At 45.9% G+C, this 12,054-nt stretch overlaps 1 protein-coding gene across 5 annotated transcripts in view; it reads left to right on the top strand.

Moving 5' to 3' along the window:
• The window catches only part of KCNAB1 (potassium voltage-gated channel subfamily A regulatory beta subunit 1), a 413,540-nt gene that overhangs the window by 328,405 nt on the left and 73,081 nt on the right, over positions 1 to 12,054 (top strand). For all 5 annotated transcript variants that reach the window (XM_045503172.1, XM_045503169.1, XM_045503170.1 and 2 more), the window contains exons 3-6: positions 422 to 459; positions 4,914 to 4,993; positions 7,551 to 7,595; positions 11,361 to 11,405. In XM_045503172.1, the coding sequence (XP_045359128.1) occupies positions 422 to 459; positions 4,914 to 4,993; positions 7,551 to 7,595; positions 11,361 to 11,405 (208 nt within the window). The remainder of the gene's footprint in view (positions 1 to 421; positions 460 to 4,913; positions 4,994 to 7,550; positions 7,596 to 11,360; positions 11,406 to 12,054) is intronic.

Here is a 12,054-nt window from a genome sequence, read left to right as displayed (position 1 = left end):
TCCATGGGTTTGAGCCCCACAACGGGCTCCGTGCTGACGATGTGGAGCCTGCTTGGGATTCTCTCTCTCCTCCTCTCTCTCTCTGCCACTCCCCCAGTCGTTCTCTCTGTCTCTCTTAAAATAAATAAATAAGGGGCGCCTGGGTGGCGCAGTCGGTTAGGCGTCCGACTTCAGCCAGGTCACCATCTCGCGGTCCGTGAGTTCGAGCCCCGCATCAGGCTCTGGGCTGATGGCTCAGAGCCTGGAGCCTGTTTCCGATTCTGTGTCTCCCTCTCTCTCTGCCCCTCCCCCGTTCATGCTCTGTCTCTCTCTGTCCCAAAAATAAATAAACGTTGAAAAAAAAATTTAAAATAAATAAATAAGTAAATAATTTTTAAAGAGAAAAATGATCATAAATAATGTGCAAATATTTATTTTCTAGGAACATGGGTGACATTTGGAGGTCAAATTTCAGATGAGGTAAGTTACTTTTGGCTTCCATATTGCTGATAAAAGAAAATGTAAAGCTGTACAGTGGGAGTCTTCTTCCTGGGGTCGTGGCCTTTTATAAGGATAATGTTTCAATCACGGGAAGTGGTTAAGACTGAATCAAAGATTATTTTCAGTTTTATCTCCTTGTATTTTTCACATTTAGACTACTAATAGCCCTTGGGGCTGTCAATCTATTATATGTGCAGGTTCAATTGTTAGAGAACAAACCAATTTGGAATTAATATTTAGTAGCTTTATGGAAAGATTTCATTGCTGGTATGTGTGTGTGTGTGTGTGTGTGTGTGTGTGTGTGTGTGTGTGTGTTTTAGCTCCACCTACCATGACCAACTGGTTCTAGTTTGCAGGAACTTTGCCTTATTAGCATGGGACCTCTCAGTCCTGGACAAAAAAAGACAGTTGGTCACCCTGGCTTGGACAAGTTAATCCAACCTCTCTGAGCCTCAGTCCCTCTGATGTAAAGTGGGATGATAAGGTTTACATTGGAGGTTTGTTGAAAGGACTAACCATGTTCCACATATGAGATGTTTATATAGCCCTTTGACTCGTAGGTAGCAGACACCCAATAATGGCAGCTGTAATAGTTTATTTACTGTAAAATTCCTTTAAATCTTGGTTTGTACGTGCAAAACAGGGCTTACCAAAGTGATATTCTTATCACCGCGTTTAAGGAATGTCTTTTTGGCACAAGTGAGTCACGCAGGCCTTGAACAGCAATAACCCCCCAAGGACACTGTCCTCAAGTCCCTCTGATCCTTTTTTGCCTGCCTGCGCACCACTGAGGCGTCTGGGATAGCATGTCTGAGTGGATACGCTCAGTGGGATCCAGCCCACTCTGCCACCAGATTTACTAACATTTACTAACAGTTGCCACATCCATAAAATGCAGGGGAGAGCCCCTACTCAGCAGGATTGTGATTAAGATTAATGAGACGATACCTGTGAAGTGTTCAGCCCAGTGCCTGGCCCCGAACCAGCTCTTTATAAAGGTAGTTCTTACTATCATTCCTAAGGAGAAGCTCGGGGGAACAGAGGGTCTTTTCTACAGCTCCCAAGGTCACCAGTGTTTTTTTAACAGATTCGGGGCGGGGAGGGGCAGAGTCTTATCTGCACATTCTCCTCTGTCTGAATGCATGTCCCCAGTATTGGGCCTAGGTCGCCACAGAGAGGTTGTCCCGGGGAGGATGCTTTGGAAGGCAGACTGCACTGGGGATTAGCATACAGAACCGTTATTAGAAAGTTGGGCCATGATGCAGTCTCAACAATGACCACACCTGACCCCATGGGGAGCCCCAACGCTGAGATGGCCCTGCAAAGTTGTCCCAGGTTGGGACAAGAGGACTGAGCATTTGTATCCTTTGTTTGACCAATCATCGGAGAGAGGCTGCCCTGGGAAGCAGGTCTCACCTTGGGCTAGGCAACCATGTTTAGCCAAGTGCAATTTCCAGAGAGAACCGACAGCTGCAGGCCATCTGATGGCAACACTCCTACCCGTGAGGGGGAGAAGTCCTTCTGTTCTGAAGGAGGATCTGGGTGGCCATCACAGGGTTCATTATGGGGCCCTCTGACTGGTGTCAGGTAGGGTGTGTGGAGCACAGAGGCAAGTCCACAAATATCAACACAGTGGCCACAGGCTCAAGTCACATAGAAAGTAGGTGACAGGTAGGGAGGGGGATCTCAAATTAAGAGTCCACCGTATCCAGCACACCGTATCCAGCAGCACCTTCTCCTTCCTGTTACAGTACTGAGAGGAGAAACAGACAAAAATATCTTCGCTTTAGGAGCAGAGGGGCCATCCATTAAGGGCACCATTTCCCCTTTCACGTTTGCCCTCCCCTTTACAGCATCTGCTCTCTGCTACCACGAGCCCAGCTTGCCCAGGTCAGAGTGTGCTAGGCTGGGCTCTGAAATACATCATTTCAAAATTACCGTTCTAAAAACTGCACAATAACACTATCATGAATGGCTGCACAGGCCCTCACCTCAGATGCAGACCAGACAAATGGCTAGTGTCCTTCCAAAGAAGAGCTGTGACTTTCCTCAGGTCCCTGCAGAGAGAATGCCAGCAAGGAGAAGACAGGAAGGTACAGGGAGACCATAGTCCCACCAGCAGCTGACTTGCCTGAGCTCAGCCATTTCCATGTGGGAAAAATGCAGACCAATAGCAATAAATACACCTTCCCGATTTTTCTGCCTTCTCTCTGCTTCACGTGAGCTCAGCACAAAGCAGGTACAAATTTTGAATCCCGGAATGACCACGTTGTGATGTACTGAGTGACACAACCATGAGTCCTGCCTCAGGAGGTGATGACATCCCTATTGCTGGGAGAATCCACCTGTGTGTTAAATAGCCACTGGACAGGGATATTATCAAAAGGACCCACACACCACAATACATAATTCCGTGAGGTGCCCCCCAAAGATGATTTGGCTTCATCATAAAGCCAGGAGAGATGTTACTCCTGGAAATAATAATACCTTATAGCACTTAACTTTCAGTTTTACTTAGATTTTCTTACCTATAAGCTAGTTAGGGTTTCTTGAATTGTAGGTAACAAGAAATTCAAGTCAAATTGGTCCAACCAGTATGGGAAAAGTATTTTGATTTTCACACTAGAAGTGTAGATATAGGGCAAGCTTCAGGGTGGACTCCATCAGTGGCCTCACTGCATTTCCCAGGGATTCCCTGGGAAGGCCCTGTGTTCCTTTGTATAGCGACATCCTCCTCAGGTAGTAAGACAGCTGCAGAAATTCTAAGCCTTACTCAGAACAGCAACTCTAGGGAAAAAGGTGTTCTTCTAGAAACCCTGTAAGAACATGGAAAGATGTTGCCAGAAGCCTCAGCATACCTGTCCCTGCATCTCATTGGCCCAAAGGTGTCACATGACCTTCCCTGGAACCACTTATTTGCAGGCCTGCCATGCCACGTTGGAAGGGAGGTGTCTACTTCTACTGAGGCCTGTTGGCTACCTGGAGGTCCTGAACAGAATTGTCCTCATTTTGCAGATGAAAAAGCTGAAATGGAAACAGCTCAAATGGTCTTGTCCACGTTCATTTATCCAGTAAGTGGTACGATCAAGGCCAGAAAACAGTTTTTGTTAAGTCAATGACTTCATTCTTTCACATTCAGGTCTTTAAACTTTATGGTTGGGAAACATTTCAGCCATTACTTAGTCCAAATTTCCATCCAGGATTCCTTATCTTATCTTAAAATTTCTCTCTAGATAATATAAGGCCTCTTTCCCAATAATAATCCGCTAGTATGTGATGTGACATAACACGAGGATAACATACGATACAAGCACAGTAATTTCTTAAACGTAGGGCAGTCACGATGGGAAAAACTATACTTGTCTTAACTTTCCATTTCTCCTTTGGAGAAATGTCATAATGGTAGCAAATTAAAAGCAGTAATCACATTTTTGCTGCTATTACTCTAGAGGATTGGCATGGACTCCCTTTTTTGCTAGCCTAATAATTTTCTTGATATGCCGATTTTAAAAACAACAGGAAAACAGTTTATCTTGGAAATGCTGATGAAGCACCCTTAGCCCACAATCAAAAACATAATGGAAAAATCAATTTTAATTATTTGTGAGGTGTGTAATTTATCAGTTGGCCCATAAGTCTAGCAGCAAAATGGGAAAATGTCCCCTCTCCACTGCTATCCCTCTCTAGCTCTCCCTCAAGCTGTTGTCTCTAGCGACGCCTGTACTCTTCTGTCACGCCTGCCCCTTGCACTCAGCAGCACAAAGGAAGGAACGAGATGCTTGGAGGTGTATTTGCGGGTGGGGGCCCCCCCGGATACCCAGTGAGCCAGCATGCTCGCTGGCTCCCGGCTGCCATTCAGCTGGCTGGTTGCTCTGTGACAGCGGCTGGGGTTTTGCTGAGCTGTGGGTGGCGTGAGTTTTACAACAGTCATGACTGTCTAGCCTCTGGTTCATCAGCGCAGTCCTCTAAGCCTCAAGGAAAAAAGACACACGCTTTTAGGTCAGGAGTCACCCAGCTGCCAAAACCCATTAGCTTGGAGAGAAAGGAGGAAGAAGAGAAATGGAGTCACCGGTGATACGACTGACCCCCTTTGTCAGAGAGATGATGCTGCCACAGGGAATGTTGTCAAACCAGATCTTCCGGGCAGAGTGAGCAACACAAATCCATCCACCTTACCTCGCTGCTCCTGAGGGCTGACTAATCCCTGCACTGAAGGAAGTCTCCCGTAGTGCCCAGTCTGAGGGAAAGGATACTTTTATCCTATATATGCTGGTAGAATCTTCTTTTTTTTTTTTCTCATTGTTTTACGACTGATAAAAACAAGGAGTGAGATTTCAGTGTTCTTAAACACCACCAGAGGATTCAACGTTGCTTGCTTCCTAGGTTTAGCAAACATTTGTTTTTTTCTGACTGACCTTTACATCCTCTTGCAGGTTGCCGAACGGCTGATGACAATTGCCTACGAAAGTGGGGTTAATCTCTTCGATACTGCTGAAGTCTATGCTGCTGGAAAGTGAGTCAGTGCCTCCTTGTGTCCCTCACGTGGTATTTGTGGCACCAAGAATCTGCCCAGGCCATTGCTGTCATGCTGGTGAGAAGGGTCTGCCCTTCCCACACGCTTTGGTGGCGTTGCTTTTCTCCCTTCCACTAGCCCCTTCACCAGAGCTGGGGATATTGGCTGCCTCTGGCCCCTTCTGCCCCCCTCCCCAAACCTTCCTATCCTTGACCCCTGTATGAAGAATGGACTGAAAACAATTGCCATAGCCTTCCTGAGGGGCAGAGGCGGCTGGGACCAGAGTGGTGGCAGTGAAGATCAAGAAATGTTAGTTGGAGGGATGCCTGGGTGGCTTAGTCAGTTAAGTGTCCGACTCTTGATTTTGGCTCAGGTCATGATCTCACGGTTTGTGAGTTCAAGCCCCGTGTTGGGCCTTGTGCTGACAGTGCAGAGCCTGCTTGGGATTCTCTCTCTCCTTCTCTCTCACTGTCTCCCTCTGTCCTTTCCCCCCCAAAAATAAATAATAAACTTTTTTTTTTTTTAAAAAGAAGTATTAGTTGGATATAGGAGTGAGGAAATAAAGGAGCAGATTCCAGTGTAGTTGTTCAAAAGCTAGTCTTGCTATTTCGTAACCATGTCTCGTAGTTACTCAACCCTTCAGGGAAACTGGGACGTCCTCTCTGCAGGGAACCAGGGACTGCTTTTCCTGTCTGCAGGCCCATCCCTCCACCTAGCATGACAAGTAGATCAGAGATTAAAGGAGGGGTCCTCAAAGATGCCAAGAAATTTAGTATATTTTGTGAGAGGGCATTTCAGACCCCATTCTGAGGACAGAGAGGACTGCAAAAGGGCCTTGCTGGAGAAGCCACACCAACTATAACCTTCCCACGGACCTGAGAACAGGTTCCGGGCTCTGACACTGGGCTCACTGCTCATCACACCATGTGGGGAATGTGCCCTTGGGGAGACCTCAAGGTTCATGCCCTCTACGTCCTGGCACAAGAAGCACGTCTCAGAACAGAACTGGCGCACCTTGGCCACCTGCTGCCAACACAGACAGACTGACTCACGTAGCTCCCAGAACTGTTTGAGCAGCCATTTTCTACCAGGACTGTGGCGCCTAATCCCCCGCAGGCCTCACTCCCCAGCACCCTCTTCCAGGCGAGGAGCACAATCAAACTGCTGGACTTGCGGAATCAGGTTCATCGTTGCCCGATCTGTGTTGTCCTTGTGTGGTTTCCTCTTTCTCAACGGCAGATCTATGTTTGAGGACGATCAGGGAAGTTCAGAGCCCACGTCCCTGATGTTTTCTGTTGAGTCCAAGGAGAGGAAATACAATTGATAAGGCCTTCCTCCTTCCCACATCTGAGCCTTTCTCAGTGTTTTCTTCTTTTGTTGAATCCTGCTAAGGTTGGAAAAGGGAAGTCCTGTTTGTATTTCTACTATGATTGGTAGTCAGTCCTGGTTAATTACTGACTGACTGTCCAGTGTGCAAATGAGCTAGGTTCCGGTGTGCAACTGAGCCAGGTTCCCGCTATGAAATGCAAAGTTGCAAAAGACAGTGTCAGAAACAGAGGGCTGGGGAAGAGAACACTGGTGTAACGTCCCCTGCATGTCTGTCTGGGTCATGCTCCATAGCTATGCCGCAGCATGGTTAATGCCAGGCTGGGCACTCCAACACAGACAGAACTTTCAGCTAAGATAAACAGTGTTTAGTGACGATTCCCCATCTATAGGACCCCAATGAACAAAGTGCTAATTCCATTGATGTCCCCATTCACAAAGCCTCTGAGAGCCCACCTGCTTCTTACAACATTGATCTGACCGGGAGGGACCTACAATAAAACTTTAGTCTCCTTAACCTTGGGTCCTGGCTCAGGTAGGTGGAGGGGAGAAGACGGCGGAGATGTCTTCGCTGTACCTCTCCATGACCCACTGTAGGGGCGGGAAGAACACTTCTCTACCTCTCCCTGCACCTTCCTTCTGTGGCAACACTTGTCACTAGAACCCAGGACATTCTCTATGTGGGCCACTGCATCTACAGCCCTAGCCTTTGGGACATCAAAACACCCACATGGTTTGTTTTGTTTGCTTGCTTTGTTTGTTTGTTTGTTTGTTTGTTTTTTTCATCCTGCAAGATCTCCGGGGAATCTGTATTTTCTATCTAAATAGGACAAGGTCTCATTGTCCTCCCTGGTCACAATTGAAGACCACAGCAATTAGAAGGGTAACCTTGACTCCCACTGGACTCCGCCAAGCAGGATATTTATAAATGGGATCAGCGGTTCAAAAGCACCGAACTGCCAAGTGACTCTGTTGTTTCTTAGTATCAGGACCACAGGCGGTCTCCTGCCAGTGTGTCAGGATTTGGCAGGTGCTTCTGGAATGCTCCAGGAGCAGGATTCTGCAGGCACAAGCAGAAACAGCGGAAACTGTGCTACTAGCCGAGAGCAGCTTCTATTTTCAGGACATGTAGGCACTGAGAGTTCAAACAACGAATGGCTCTTGTGTTTTTGGATTGACTCTTGTGTTTCCAGGACATTGTATCCTGAGCTATTATCTGTTTCGCTTCCAGGGCTGAAGTGATTCTGGGGAGCATCATCAAGAAGAAAGGCTGGAGGTAATGCATTCACCATAATCATGTACTTCTCTTTCAAAAGACTGTTATTATTTTGTCCCAGAGAAGGAAAAATAAAATTGCATGACAACTAAACAAAAGGCTGTCAAAAAAAAAAAAAGTCAATTTTTGGTAAAGAAACAATTTATAGTGGTTTGGAAATAAATACTAACAAGTTCATTATTTGTGCTTTAGTAAGTATTGACTAGTCATTGATCACAATGACTTCCCATGGGGTTGAGCAGAGAGGAGGGGAGGTTCATGAGATACTCATGCATAAAAGAAAGGGGTATTTCCATGGTTTCTCACCACTGTTTGTGATAATTTGGTGAAGAAAGACAGCTGATAGGAAGTGATTATGTACATGTACTTATGTTCACTGTTCATCTTATTGACAACTCTGGATGCAAAGAAGTGATGAAAAGAGAAGTCCTTGTGATAAATACCACAAAGCTCTCTTATCTGAACACAATTAGCCCGCGCCTCTGATGTGTGCCAGGAGCCCTATTATCTGGGCGTTCAGGGAAGTGCTTCATCTGCCGTCCTTGAGGGGTTGCATCCCATTCCATGGTGTCCGTTTCCAGTGGTAAAGAGGAACGCCGCCTCTGTGGGGCGTGGAGCGGCAATCCCCCTCCATTTCACTATGTGTGTCAACCATGACAGCCACTTCTTCCCCGGCAGGAGTACAGAATCAGGCAAAGACCACGGAACAAGTCTGGGTCCTCTTCTGCTCTGGCAGATTTGCCATTGGCCAAATAAATAACAGCTCTGTAGTATTAGTGGAAATGGAGACCCAGAAGTTTATGGAGATGTGAACAAAAGAAGTTCGATGACCTACTTTCTCCCCCTTCTTTCTCCTCCTCCCCCACTCCAGGGATTGTAAAGGGATTAGGAAAAAACGATATTCACCCTTAAATATGGAAGAATTTTCATATTCCCGCCCAGTCCTCCACCTTGCCTGAGTAACGTTCCCACTCACAAGGCCGGTCCATCCATCACTGCCCAAATCACTTCCCTAGGGCTCCTGGAACAAAGTGCTGGCTTGAGACATGTGTTCTCTCACAGTTCTCTAGGCCAGAAGTGCAACATCAAGGTTTGAGCAGTGTCCTGCTCTTTCTGTAAGTCTGGATAGAACCCTTCCTTGCCCCTTCCTAGCTGTTGGCTTTTGCGGGCAATCTTAGGCCTGCGCTCAACCTCTGCCTCCGTCGTCAGATGGCGTCCTCCCCTCATGTGTGTCTGTGCATCTTCTTAAAAGCACACGAGTCATATTGGATTAAGGACTCACCCTACTCCAGTATAACCTCATCACCTCATCTTAATTTAACTAATTACATCTGTAATGATCATATTTCCAAATAAGCTCACTCTCTGAGGTCCCGGGGGTTAGGACTTTACCATGTCTTTTTAGGGGACACAACTCAACCCAAAACAGAGACCTAGAGATGAGCCCACTAACAGCCCTGGTGAGCTGTGCAGCGAGGTGTAGGCTGACAGAGCACCTGAGGAAGAAGGGGAACATGAGTGCAGGAGCTCTTTCCCCTCAACACCCAGAGGGCACCTAACCATCACTCTCCACAGTTTGCAGAGCCTATTATACACCTACAGGAAAATGGATTAACATGTTTTTTTTTTTCTTTTTCTTCTTTAATTTTTTTTTTTTTAACATTTATTTACTTTTGAGACAGAGAGAGACAGAGCATGAACGGGGGAGGGTCAGAGAGAGAGGGAGACACAGAATCCGAAATAGGCTCCAGGCTCTGAGCGGTCAGCACAGAGCCTCACGCGGGGCTTGAACTTACGGACCGTGAGATCATGACCTGAGCTGAAGTCGGACGCTCAACCGACTGAGCCACCCAGGCGCCCCTCTTTTTTTTTTTTTTTTTTTTTTTTTTTACAAACTGCCTTTTAGTCTTGCAAATAAAAACCCAAGCTGTCACCATGCTACAGAATATTGAAATCAGCACACAGCTGCCCCTACAAGGCTGGTGAAAAGATAGACCGTATCATCCTAGTACGGAGTCTATAAAAGCAATTTCAACTGGCATACTTGGCTTCTAGTCCCAGGACCACCACTTGCCCACTGTGCCAGCTACTTCACCTCTCTGAGTCTCAGCTTCCCCACCTGCAAAATGGACGGCGTAACTGTTCATGAAGTGCTGTACTGTGAAAGTGAGATAAAGTATGCCCGAGTATTTTGAAAGTTGTGCTATATCGGTATAAAATACTCACATTATCGTTCTCCACCCACTCAGAAGAGTTGCTGGAAATGCCTCCATGATGGTCACTGGTCATCTGCCAGGTTGCTGTCTATTCTTGCTCTTTGAGCCTACATGTTAGCGTGCACACCTGGGTCACCCGAACGTTTTCCAGAAGGCCTAACTTTGAAAACAGAAGTCCATGATGGTATTTGCATAGAGTGTGCAGCCTCTCTGAATAATCTAGAGGACTGCCTTAATTTTTTATAATATTCCATCCAGCCTTTTGTTGAAGCTGTGAAAATGTTTGCTAACAGAGATCTGGCTCCCCCGGGGCAGATTGCCGCTACACTAGGTATCGTGAGGTTGATGGATGAACCTGGAAAGTACATCAGCCCTTCTGCGGTGTGTAATCTCCAGATGCGTGTATCTGTAGAACTTCCATTACAGTGATTCAAATTACTTTTCAGGGAATTAAGTTCAGTGGGATGGGGTTGCTGACATTTCCTACAAATTTTTCTTGTTGCAGCTAAGCTGTCGGAATTGTCACCCTTGTTCCCCACTGGTTATCATTAATCTTACGGGGCTCTCATACCTGTGGGCCCCAGGGCATCAGCTCTACAGCTGATGGAATTATGAATGCCTTATTTCAAATAGTCCCAAAGTTCGGTCTTAACCTTTGAATCTCAAAGGATTTTTTTTCCTAGACCAGTTCAATTGAATTACATACTTGGAGAAACTGAATTATACTGAGATCTGCCTCCCGATTTTAAATCATATGGCTGTAGGTCTCAAGACATGTTTCTTATTCCACCATCATGATGAGACGATTGCCATTTCCTGCGCTGTGTGTGGTTTTGAGAAGGCAATTAGTTTGCTGACAAGATTTCCGCAGTTCATTCCCTTAGGAGTAAAGTGGTTAAAACCTTGCGTTAAAAATTTTAGCACTGTTTTCCTAAAATAACATTTCCATTTAATAAGGCACTCAAAGAAATTTTATCCCTATTTATTGATTATTATAATTTACTTTATCATTCATATTTCCATGCAATCAGTTCCTGCCTGTGAATGTGATGGTTGGAAAGCATAATAACTCAGAGCCACTAGGGCCCGTGGTCCTTGGCAGAGAGTGGATTTAGCCCCAGGAAAACTCACGTTCAATCAACGTTATGTCAGACGCTAAATAAGTATTAGCTGGTGCTACTAAAGCAATCCATCCTTTAGGCCAGTTCACTCACCCTCTCATTTACCATTTGTGCCCCTCCATGCCTACCACTCACCCTCTTCACCACACCCCCCTGAACCGGTGGCTTGTGTCACAGCCTCCTTCTCCTGTCCCTCCAGGTATAGGTCACTTCAACCTCTTCGCCTAGGATCTGACTTCATATCCCCACTCACCACCTTCCCCTTGTCCCCATATTTCAGTGACACGAATGAACAGATTTACCACTTTACCAATTTTTTTTTAAATGGGAGGTGCGATAAATTCTTTCCGATGCTATAATATCCTGACTCAGTACAATAACCAGCAATTTACTTAATATTTCTCTGTGTGTGTTTGTCTAACATACAGGAGGTCCAGCCTGGTCATAACAACCAAACTCTACTGGGGTGGAAAGTAAGTTAAATACCTTTTCTTTTCCCTACTTGACAGGAGACAACTAGTAGCTCATGCTTTTATCCTTTTGGGCAACCATTTTACATCTAATGTACTAAAATTAATTGGATTGGAGAGAAAGAATATTTTTCCTGCCCTGAAGGAAATGTCAATTAGCCTAGGATTCAATGTTAGCAAGATGCCCCAAAGAAAGTTAGTGGTCACTTGTTACTAAGTGATTCATGGAGATTTTCAAACACCAACCTCATTCTAAGAACCATTTCCAAAATAGAGTTCAAATTTTGGGAAAAGAAAATAAGCACATAGCATCACAGGAGAAAAGCTACTCAAATCTGCCAAAAGTCAGAGACTTCCACGGAATGCAAAGATGAAAATATCTTGTCTGACCCCACGTGTACGTCTCTGGTCATTTTTTAAAAAATTTTTTTTTAATGTTTACTTATTTTTGAGACAGAGAGAGACACAGCATGAGCAGGGAAGGGGCAGAGAGAGAGGGAGACACAGAATGTGAAGCAGGCTCCAGGCTCTGAGCTGTCAGCACAGAGCCCGACGCGGGGCTCGAACTCACGAACTGTGAGATCATGACCTGAGCCTAAGTGGGACGCCTAACCAACTGAGCCACCCAGGCACCCCTGTCTCTGGTCATTTT

Source organism: Leopardus geoffroyi, chromosome C2 (assembly GCF_018350155.1).
Source record: "Leopardus geoffroyi isolate Oge1 chromosome C2, O.geoffroyi_Oge1_pat1.0, whole genome shotgun sequence".
NCBI lineage: Eukaryota > Metazoa > Chordata > Mammalia > Carnivora > Felidae > Leopardus > Leopardus geoffroyi.
Note: the sequence above shows the minus strand (reverse complement) of the source record. Positions and strands in the feature narration are given on the sequence as shown.